The sequence below is a fragment of the Chlorocebus sabaeus genome, chromosome 21 (assembly GCF_047675955.1).
Source record: "Chlorocebus sabaeus isolate Y175 chromosome 21, mChlSab1.0.hap1, whole genome shotgun sequence".
In the NCBI taxonomy this organism is placed as follows: domain Eukaryota; kingdom Metazoa; phylum Chordata; class Mammalia; order Primates; family Cercopithecidae; genus Chlorocebus; species Chlorocebus sabaeus.
The window spans coordinates 2,803,044-2,814,866 of record NC_132924.1 but is presented as its reverse complement, the minus strand read 5'-3'; the positions used below and the strand labels follow the sequence as shown (position 1 = coordinate 2,814,866).

The window sequence follows — 11,823 nt, the reverse complement described above, 5'->3', positions numbered from 1 at the left end:
CTAGATTTTCAATTTTCAATTTTCAATATGAAAGCAAATCAGAGAAGAATATGTGTATATAGCATGCATTTTCCTGCCTATCAAAATTCTTCTTGTATTGCCTTGGAAACCCTAGGAAACCACCTAAAGAATTCTCCCTTCAAATTGTTTAGCCAGAATTTTAGATTTCAAAAGATCCAAAACTTAACAACTGAGCAAAGCAAAAATCTTGTCTTTGCTTCTTGTTAGTAATCTGTCATTTCAGAAAACATGGCAATTATGCCAAGCCATTGAAAAAAAGGTGGTTTTGGTTAATTTTATCCCATTTAAAATGTTGTCTTTAATTGTTACTTTTATCATGTTAATCTAAGATAAACTATCTACATAACTATTTATGCATTCAGGAAATATTATGTCAGGCGCAGTGGCTCACACCTGTAATCCCAACACTTTGAGAGGCCAAGGCAAGTGGATCACTTGAGGTCAGGAGTCCCAGACCAGCCATGCCTACATGGTGAAACCCCATCTCTACTATAAATACAATAATTAGCCAGGTGTGGTGGTGTGTACCTGTAATCCCAGCTATTTGGAAGGCTGAGGCAAGAGAATTGCTTGAAACTGGGAGACAAATGTTGAACTGAGCCAAGATCTTGCCACTGCACTCCAGACTGGGAGATAAAATGAGACTCCATCACAAAAATATATATATATATTTCTATTAAGGAAGGTGTTTAAAGTTCAGTATTGTAGTACAGTATAGCAGAATTCTCTAAAATTAGCAGAAGTTCAATGTAATTTCAAGGTTTTTTTTTTTTTTTTTTTTTTTTTTGAGACAGAATTTTGCTCTTGTTGCCCAGGCTGGAGTGCAATGGCGTGATCTTGGCTCACAGCAACCTCTGCCTCCCGGGTTCAAGCGATTCTCCTGCCTCAGTCTCCTAAGTAGCTGGGATTACAGGCATGCGCCTCCAAGCCCGGCTAATTTTGTATTTTTCGTAGGGGTGGGGTTCCTCCATGTTGGTCAGGCTGGTGTCGAACTCACAACCTCATGTGATTGGCCTGCGTCGGCCTCCCAAAGTGCTGGGATGAGCCACCATACCCGGTCTGGTTTCAAGGTTTTTAAACTGTGAAAACGAATGATGATTAGGTATGCTTTATGCTTTTTCCTTTCTTTTCTTTTCTTTTCTTTTCTTTTTTTTGTTTGTTTTGAGACCGAGTCTCATTCTGTCACCCAGGCTGGAGTGCAGTTGTGAAATCTCAGCTCACTGCAACTTCCATTTTCTAGGCTCAAGTGATCCTCCCACCTCAGACTCCTGAGTAGCTGGGAATACAGCCTTGTGCCACCATGTCAGGCGATTTTTGTACTTTTAGTAGAGATGGTGTTTTGTCATATTGCCCAGGTTGGTTTCAAACTCCTGGGCTCAAGTGATCCATCCACCTCAATCTCCCAAAATGCTAGTGGTGCAGGAGATAGAAAGAAATTGTTTGGGCAGATAGCAAGGGTAAAAGAGTCCCTGGCAAGGTTTCCCTTTTAACCAAAAGCAGCCTGAAAAATTGAGCTGCAAACATGGATAAGCAAACCGGAACCTTGCACTAGTGAATGCCAGAAGCTGTGCCAATAGAAAAGGGTTACCTAAGAGCCAGGTATGTTCGACATGGAGGCTCCGTCCTCCTTTCCTCATCATGCCTACGTTAAAGAACTAGGCAATATGGCTGCTGGTCAGGCAGGGAACCTATCTGCATAATAAAAAATTAGGGTGGGGGTGGCCAGATTTTCGCACCTAAGCAAATAGCACAACTAGTCCTAACCAGTTTTTTGCACTGTATACAAATAGCGCACCTGATCCAATCAATATTTCATACCCTATGTAAATCAGGCATTAACTTCTCAAGATCATCTATAAAGCACCTTGCATTTCACCCGGAAACCGGCAACCCACTTCTCCAAGAACCCTCTCTGTCGCAGAGAGCTCTTTTCTCTCTTTTGCCTATAAAGTTCCACTCTGAACCTAACTGTGTGTGTGTCCATGTTCTAGTTTTGCATGCCACGATGCCACGAGGATTATAGGCATGAGCCAAGGCACCAAGCTGGTATGCTTTTATTTTTTGGAGACAGAGTCTTGATCTGTCTCCCAGGCTGGAGTGCACTGGCTCCATCTTGGCTTATTGCAGCCTCTGTCTCCCGAAGCGATTCCTATACCTTAGCCTCCCGAGTTGCTGGGACTACAAGCGCACACCACCACACCGGCTACTTTTTGTATTTTTAGTAGAGATGAGGTTTCACCATGTTGGCCAGGCCAGTCTCAAACTCCTGACCTCAGGTGATCTACCCGCCTCAGCCTCCCGAAGTGCTGGGATTACAGGCATGAGCCACCGTGACTGGCGCTGGTATGCTTTTTCATAACTTCAATTCTAGGAGGGTACCCACTGGTCTTTATGGGGCTTCGGTAAGGATACTGTAACCCTATTCCACAAGAATGGTGCAGACATGCTGATTTTATTAGAATGAGTTCAGTCTTCTTGGTAGACTGTTGGTATCCCAGAGGCTGACCATTCACCTCAGCTTACTAAATGTAGCTTCATGATGCCAATGAGTCCTTTCAGCCAGGTTGCCTTTTTCTTCTCATTGATGTAGTCATGTTGTGACGGCTTTTGCTTGTCTTATGCTATTCCAGATGATAGGTGATTATTTCTTCCATAAGTTAGATCCTCTTTCTTTCTTTCTTTTCTTTTCTTTTTTTTTTTTTTTTTGAGACGGAGTCTCGCTCTGTCGCCCAGGCTGGAGTGCAGTGGCGTGATCTCGACTCACTGCAAGCTCCGCTTCCCAGGGTCACGCCGTTCTCCTGCCTCAGTCTCCCGAGTAGCTGGGACTACAGGCGCCCGCCATCACGCCGGGCTAGTTTTTTGTATTTTTACTAGAGACAGGGTTTCACTGTGTGAGCTGGGATGGGATGATCTCGATTTCCTGACCTTGTGATCCGCCCGCCTCGGTCTCCCAAAGTGCTGGGATTACAGGCGTGAGCCACCGCGCCCGGTCCCCTCTTTCTTTTCTCTGCCATGAGATCCTCCTATGATGTGTCTGTCTCTTTCTCTTAAAAGCACTTGTAATCCCAGCACTTTGGGAGGCCGAGGCGGGCGGATCACATGAGGTTGGGAGTTTGAGATCAGCCTGACCAACATGGAGAAACCCCGTCTCTACTAAAAATACAAAATTAGCCGGGCATGGTGGCGCATGCCTGTAATCTCAACTACTCGGGAGGCTGAGGTAGGAGAATCGCTTGAACCCGGAGGTGGAGGTTGTGGTGAGCCCAGATCATGCGAGTGAAACTCTGTCTCAAAAAAAAGTACCTCTGGGTCGGGCGCGGTGGCTCATGCCTGTAATCCTAGCACTACTTTGGGAGGCCAAGGCGGGTGGATCACTTGAGGTCATGTATAATATTATAGATAATATTATATATTATTATATATTTTATATTATATACAATAATATATTACATGAAAAATTACATACTGCTCACATATTAAAATAATATTTTGAATGTTAGAATATTTGAATTCTAGAACTAGAGTATATAAAGATGAAATTGTTACAATAAATTCCACCTGTTTCTTCTTCTTTTTTTTAAGTTTGGCTACTAGAATGTTTAAAATTCACATGTGACTTACATTTTGTTTCAGAGGATTGCCTCCGTTTTAAAATCTCAGGCTGTCTGCTTAAAGGACCAGAAGCTAGGAAGGTCGTAAAATCTGAAATTGTTAAATAATGTTATTATATTTTTTCCATTTGTTAATAGCCATATAATTGTGAACTTCAAATATCTGAGACAGATCTCAGTTAATTTCGAAAGTTTATTTTGAGGCCAGGCGCGGTGGCTCACGCCTGTAATCCCAGTACTTCGGGAAGCCGAGGCAAGTGGATCACCTGAGGTCAGGAGTTCAAGACCAGTCTGGCCAACATGGTAAAACCCCAGATCATGCGAGTGAAACTCCGTCTCAAAAAAAACTACCTCTGGGTCGGGCGCGGTGGCTCACGCCTGTAATCCTAGCACTTTACTAAAAGAAAAATTAGCCAGCTACTCTGGAGGCTGAGGCAGGAGAATCGCTTGAACCACGGAGGTGGAAGTTGCAGTGAGCGGAGATCGGATCGTGCCACTGCACTCCAGCCTGGAAGACAGAGCGAGACTCAGAAAGAGACAGAGAGAGAGAGAGAGAGAGAGAGAGAGAAAGAAAGAAAAAGAAAGAAAGAAAGAAAACTGGACATGGGGAGGGGGCTTCCAGGTCCTAGGTAGATAAAAGACAAATGGTTGCATTCTTCTGAGTTCCTGATTAGCCTCAGAAAAGGAGGCAATCAGATATGCAGTCATTTCAGTGAGCAGAGGGGTGACTTTGAATAGAATGGAAGGCAGGTTTGCCTAAGCAGTTCCCAGCTTGACTTTTCCCTACAGCTTAGTGATTTTGGGGCCCCAAAATTTATTTTCCTTTCACACAATATACTATTTATTAATACAAATGCATATGACCTTATACACAAGGTTAAATGCAAATACCCTGTGGGTGGGGCTGGCTCAGTTCAGGGAGGAAGCCCTGATTGTAAAGCCTGCAGCTTAGGTTTTATTCTATCTTCTTTCAGCCCAGCAACTGAGCACATCTTCTGCCATTCAATGCCTGAGGGGGCGGGTCCTTAAACATCATCCAATCAGAGACGCTGGGCTGGGACCCGTCCAATCAGGCACGCAGCTGGAGCGGACCGGACGGCTTCCGGGAATTGGCGGGGCCTTTGTCTCCTGCCTCAGCCGGAGCTCCGGAGCTCCGGGTCTCGTCTTTATTGCTCTGTGTCCTCTGCTCCTAGAGGTTCAGCCTCTGTGGCCCCGTTACCTGCAGGTATTGGGAGATCCACAGCTAAGACGCCAGGACTCCCTGGAAGCCTGGAAATGGTGAGAGTGCCGGGTCCCAGATCCCGAGAGAGGGGGAGGGGCTGGTTGGAACTTGTGGGAAGTGGCGGTGGCAAGACTCCGGCTGCCCTGCAGTCGACTCCAAAATCCGCGGCCGGGAGTTCTCCTTGGCGCAGCTCGGCCCTCAGTCCCCTTCAGTCATAAGATGGCTGCTGGGCTGGCAGCCGGGACCCCGGGCGTCCTGTCTCGTCCCTGTGCAGTGACCGTGCCCTGGCCTGGAACCCTCTCTGGGCAGCTCTGCACCCGCAGCGCCGCATGTCTCCCCGATGACTCAGGGTGCAGGGTTCATGAACAGGAAGAGCTTTGGTTCGTGGGGTTCCCAGACCCTCCTTTTTTCTATTAAAATGTATGGAAGTCACCCCGAAAATATTAAAGAATTTAATCAGACAGTCGTTCACAAATTATAGAGCACCCAGTTGTGGTTTGTAGTTTGTGGTCCATGGGAGGAGCTTGAAGGAAAGACTTTTATAAGGTGTATGATGAAGAAAACCAGTAGTTGGTTAGGTACCGTTATGTAGTTTCTTAATTTGTAAAATCAGGGTGAACATTTCCTGGTTATGTCATCAGAGGTTAATTGGTAGTTTATGGTTGGTTAAGCCTGAATTTTGTTTCCCCCAATGTTGTAATTTACAAAAAGTTTGAGTTAGATTTTTTTTTTTTTCCCCATTTCTTTCTGAGACGGAGTCTGACACTGTCGCTCAGGCTGGAGTGCAATGGCGCGATCTCGGCTCACTGCAACCAGCGCCTCCCGGGTTCATACAATTCTCCTGCCTAAGCCTCCCAACTAACTGGGATTACAGGCGCACGCCGCAACGCCCAGTTAATTGTTTTGTATTTTAGTAGAAACTGGGTTTCACTGTGTTGCCCAAGCTGGTCTCGAACTCCTGAGCTCAGGCAATCCACCGGCCTCCGCCTCCCAAAGTGCTAGGATTACAGGTGTGAGCCACTGCGCCCGGCCAATTTGAGTTAAATTTTTTTTTAAATGGGGACCCTGGGACTGGAGCTACCTCAATCTGATTGCCTGCTACTTAATTATGTTCACACTCTACAGGGGACAGATTTTCCCCTGAATTTTTCACATGTGGCCCAAGCAGAATCTCAAGACTACTCCCCACCCCCAATTCCTCCAGCTTAACTCTGACTTGCAGTAAAATACCAAATTTCCAGTTCTGACATTCCGAAATGCCAACTTCCTCATCCTAATTCACATTATTTTAGTGTACATTTTAGATACTGTATTTTAATTAATCATTTTTTGACAAAGCATTGGATAGCACTTTAGAAAAATTTTTTTCTGTTTGAAAATATTTCCCAGGAGAAGAAAGCAAAGAATCACCCCCTGACACTGTGTTGTAAAAAATGTCTGCGCCTCTTTTTAAAAAAATCTTCCCTAGGCACAGAGATCTTATCAAAATGTTTTTGGGTCAAGGTTTCCCTTTGGAAACTTTATGGAGTGATGTTTCCTCAGCCACTCCTCAGCGTTTTCCTGGTTTTGAGTTTTAGTACTGTCTGGGGATAAACCAAGATACCCACAATCCCTATGTCTGCTAGAATGTTTAGTGAATATCAGCTCCTGGGTCACTTTCTCCCATAGGACAGTCTCATGTATGGAGTGTAGCTTCTCCAAAGAGCAGATGGATGTCATGGGGCTGACAGGGGCTGGTGCACTTTTTTTTTTTTTTTTTTTTTGAGACCGTCTCACTCTGTCACCCAGGCTGGAGTGCAGTGGGGCGATCGTGGCTCACTGCAACCTCTGCCTCCCAGGTTCAAGCGATTCTCTAGTTTCAGCCTGCCAAGTAGCTGGGATTACAAGTGCACGCTGACACACCTGGCTAATTTTTGTGTTTTTTGTAGAGACGAGGTTTCACCATGTTGGCCGTACTGGCCTTAAAATAGTGTACCAAAAAAAAAAAAAAAAAAACCTAAAAAAACTTACTCCAGTGAGGTGGTGCAAGAACTTGCAAACTAAAATGCATCTGGAGCAGTAACTGAGGTATAGTGTCTCCGAACAGGGCGGTCATTGAACACTTAGCAGGATGGGGTGGGAGAATCAAGTGATCATGGCCTGACTTGACAGGAGTCAAACACATCAGTTTTCTAATCAGCACTGCCACTCTGTGGGGGTTTATAATCTTGAAAAATTTGTTCACTTTTTTTGACTTCAGTTTTTTACTGTAAATTGCATTTTATTAGTAAAACTTGAAAGGTAAAAATTTTTTAAAAAGTGAGTTTCAGGGAGAGAAATATCTAATTATATAGTCCGTTTGTTAAAAATTATCATTTATCTTTTTCTTTCCCAGAATGAGTTTAAGGATTTTCTCAGGTGTATCTTTTATGGGTGAGATCAAACAGAATTCCAAGTCTTGGCTTTTAGAATGCTACCAAGGAAAAAAATAGGGAGAATCTCTTTTTAATTTTGGCTGTAGAAAATAAATACTTTTCCACAAGAGTATGTAGTAGATGATTGGTGAGTTACTTACATTTGTGAAAACATCAGTTTGTACATGCAGGGTACATTTGTGACAGTGAATATCTCTGGTCTGTGTCCTGTTATCTTGATTTCTGAGTTTAATGCTGAATTATATGGTAAAACTTGGTACCTCCCAGAAGTGTTCCCATATGACTAATTGTTTACTACATGATTTTTAATAAAAATTATAAAATAACATGTTTATCATCTAAAAGGAATGGATACTTTTGCTTTTCTTGTTGAGGTATAAAATGTAAACACCTTAAAATGTCTTCTCCTTATATGATCACTGTGTTTGAGTAATTTTGCTGGATTTTTTTAAACACTTTGAAAAACCAAGTGAATACCTCTGACATGGAAATTAAAGCTTCAGCCCAGTGACTCCAAGCTAAGGCTAATATGGAGCCTGCAAAAGGGTCTTATTAAAGGCCCAGTTAGGTTTTTTCTGGAGAGCCTCCCCTGCAGATGTCCCAGCCTGCTCACCCCAGCCATGGAAGAAGCCTTTATACTGAGAGAAGCTACAGAGCCCTGGAAAGCTGGGGACCCACAGGCAGATGCAGTTAAGGTTAAGATGGAAGGGGATTGGGAGGGTCTTACTGAAGATGAAGTTGTTACTGTTTTAAGGTAGTTTCTAGACTTTATAAAATAAAACAAAATTATATTTATGTACAAAAAAATTTGAATTCCAAAGGAGTATTGCAACAGGCAAAGTACCAACTATAAGATCTTTACGGATTGCAAAGTTGAGGCAGACAAGATTAGAAAGAAGGTGGGAGGAGATGGCAAATAGAGGGTGGGAAAATTAGATTTTATATCAGAGAATGTTTTACACTGAAGTCAGTGTGTTCTTAGCTGGGACATAAAATGGTGTATGTTGGCTCAGACTGAGGGTAGCTCAAAGTTCTGAACCTGTGGGAAGAAGATAAACTTAAGTAAAGTTTGATTAAGAAGTATTTTTTCTTAGCCACTGAGACCAATTCAGCTGTTTTTTTCTGTTGTCCTTTGTTTTTTAATGAGAAAAGAAAATGTGGAGTCTGTGTTTGGTTATGTGATAAGTAAGAAAAGAGAGCACCATCTAAGTCATAATGGGAAGGGTGTTTCTTTCCATAAACTGTTCCTGGAGAACAAAAAGGATGGATAATTTTATTAATCACAGCTGTTTACCAGGATTATCTATGTGCTTCATCTTTCCCCACCTCTTTTCTTGGTCCTATTTCTTCCATTTGAGTTTTCCTGTGTTGTGTCTTTTATAATAAACTGGTCAACATAACTACAGTGTTTGCTGAATTCTGTGAGTAGCTCTATCAAATTATTGAACTGGAGGGAGGTTATGGGAGTCCCAGATTTTTAAACGGTAACCCCAGTGTATAGATGGGCCTATGGAATTTGTGACTGGCATCTGAAGTGAGGATAGTGTTGTGGGACTGAGCCCTGAATCAGGGTCTGTGCTGACCCTGGGTGGTGTCAGAATTCAGATGTTAGACAATTAGTTGGTGTTAGAGAATTGCTTGGTATTCAACAAACTCTAGAGATTTGGTACCAGAGAAGAGATATCACAGAATCCTGGCCTGGAATGGAACTCTGGGTATGTGGGAATGGGAGGCTCTGCTCTCCTGTACACAGGCTGTCACACTGCCCGTTGTCCTGTGATTCCAGGTCTCCTCCCAAGGTAAGCAAGAACTGAAAACTTAGAGGAAATGAGCTGTGATAACGGACCCCTTTTTTCCACAGCTGCCACCACAGGATTCCCATCCACTCTCAAACATACCCACTAGACATGGATGTGTCCACACCCCTCCCAGGACTAGGCACCGCCCTCAGGAATTTCACCATAGCATTTTTGATCCTGCTATTTTTTGCCAAAAATCCACAAAAGTGTCTACATGTCTCTGGGCATATCCCCACCCCCGTACACTGACTCTGCAGCGGCAACCTGCTTTCTCCACCAACCAACAGTTCTGCACCACCTGTTCATAATCTCATCTGCCTGCATGGACACAAATCAGAGTACAGCCCCCCTGGGCCACTATCTGATAGCACAAACAAATCCTTCCACCTACATTGTACTATTCTCCACTCATGGATTTTTTTTCCTTTTAACTTTTACGTTTGGTTCGTGGTACACGTGCCGATTTGTTATATCGGTAAAATTGTGTCGTGAGGCTTTGGTGTGCAGATTATTTTGTCACTGAGTTAGTAAGCATAGCACCAAATAGGTACTTTTTCTGATCCTCTTTGTTCTCTCACCCCCCACCCTCAATTTGGCCTCTGTGTTTGTTGTTCCCTGCTTTGTGTCCATGTGTTTTTGTTTGTTTGTTTGTTTGTTTTGAGATGGAGTCTTGCTCTCTTACTCAGGCTACAATTCAGTGGCATGATCTTACTGCAACCTCTGCCTGCCAGGTTCAAGTGATTCTCCTGCCTCAGCCTCCCGAGTAGCTGAAATTACAGGCACCTGCCACCATGCTTGGCTAATTTATTTATTTTTAAAAATAGTGACAGGGTTTCATCATGTTAACCAGGCTGGTCTCAAACTCCTGACCTCAACTGATCTGCTGGACTCTGCCTCCCAAGGTGCCATGTGTTCTTATTATTTAGCACTTACTTATAAATGAGAACATGTATTTGGTTTTCCATTTCTGCATTAGTTTGCTAAAGATGATGGTCTCCAGCTCAAACCATGTTGCTGCAGAGGACATAACCTTATTATTTTTTTAGGGCCGCATAGTATTTCATGATGTTTATATATCATATTTTGTTTTTATTAAATCTTTTGTTTTATTTTGGAGACAGGATATTCTGTTGCCCAGGCTGGAGTACAGTGGTGTGATCTTGGTTGACTGCAGCCTCAATATCCTGGGCTTAAGCAATCCTCCTACCTCAGCCCCCAAAGTAGCTGGGACTACAGGCATATGCCACCACACCTAGCTAGTTTTTCTTTTTGTATTTTTTGCAGGTACGGGGTTTTGCCACATTGTCCTGGGCTAGTTTCAAACTGCTGACCTCAGGCAATCCAACTGCCTCGGCCTCCTAGTGTGCTGGGATTATAAGCGTGAGCCACTGCACCCGATAATATGTTTTCTTCTTTTATTCTCTTTCACAGTCTCCCTCTGTCACTCAGACTGGAGTGCAGCGGTGCGATATTGGCTCACTGCAGCCTCCACCATCCAGGTTTGAGCAACTCTCCTGCCTCAGCCTCCCAAGCAGCTGGGATTACAGGCATGCACCACCATGCCTGGCTAATTTTTTTCGTATTTTTTACTAGAGACGGAGTTTCAACCTGTTGGCCAGGCTGGTCTTGAACTCCTGACTTTAAGTGATCTGCCCACCTTGGCCTCCCAAAGTGCCAGGATTATAGGTGTGAGCCACTGCGTCCAGCCATAATGTTTTCTTTATCCGGTCTACTATTGATAGACATTTAGGTTGCTTCCATGTCTTTGCTCACAAGTACTATTGTGAATAGTGCTACAAGGAACATGCATGTGCATGTGTCTTTAAAATAGAATAATTTATATTTTAGGGGGTATATAGGGTATTTTTTGGGTATCCAGGTTGCTGAATCAAATGGTAATTTTCATTTTAGTTCTTTGAGAAATCACACTGCTTTCACAGTGGTTGAACTAATTTATACTCCCACTAACAGTGCAAAGTATTCTTTTTTTTTTTTTTTTTTTGCAGCCTTGCAAGCATCTGTGTTTTTTGTTTTTTGTTTTTTGTTTTTGACTTTTTAGTGATAGCCATTCTGACTGGTGTGAGATTGTATCTCACTGTGGTTTTTCTTTACATTTCTCTAATGATTAATAATGAGCATTTTTTAATATGCATGTTAGCCACATGTATTTTCTTCTCTTGAAGAACATCTCTTCATGCTTTTTTCCTACTTAGTTTTTTTTTTTGTAAACTTGCTTAAGTTCTTTATCAATTTTGGATATTAGACATTTGGCAGAAGCATAGTTTGCAAATATTTTCTATTATTCTGTAGGTTGTCTTTTTACTCTGTTGATAGTTTCCTTTGGTGTGAAGAAGCCCTTTAGTTTAATTAGGTCTCATTTGTCCATTTTTGCTTTTGTTGCAATTACTTTTGGTATCTTCACAATGAAATATTTGCCAGTTCCTATGTCTAGAATGGTCTTTCCTAGGTTATATTCCAGGGCTTTTGTTTAATTTTACATTTAAAATTTAAATCTTTAATTTATCTTGAGTTGACTTTTGTATGTAGTGTAAGGAAGGGGTCCAGTTTCAATCTTATACATAGTGCTAGCTAGTTATTCCAGCACCACTAAATAGGGAATTCTTCCCACATTCCTCTTGTCAGCTTTGTAGAAGATCAGGTGGTTATTGGTTGTGGCATTATTTCTGGGCTCTCTATCCTGTTGCATTGGTCTATGAGCCGGTTTTTTTTTTTTTTTTTTTTTTTGGTACCAGTAC

At 42.7% G+C, this 11,823-nt stretch overlaps 1 protein-coding gene across 1 annotated transcript in view; it reads left to right on the top strand.

Annotated features, from left to right (window-relative positions):
* The first annotated feature begins 4,718 nt into the window (after positions 1–4,718).
* The window catches only part of ZNF273 (zinc finger protein 273), a 35,019-nt gene continuing 27,914 nt past the window's right edge, over positions 4,719–11,823 (top strand). Inside the window, exon 1 of the mRNA XM_007981233.3 lies at positions 4,719–4,910. Coding sequence (XP_007979424.1) covers positions 4,908–4,910 — 3 coding nt within the window. The 5' untranslated portion in view covers positions 4,719–4,907. The remainder of the gene's footprint in view (positions 4,911–11,823) is intronic.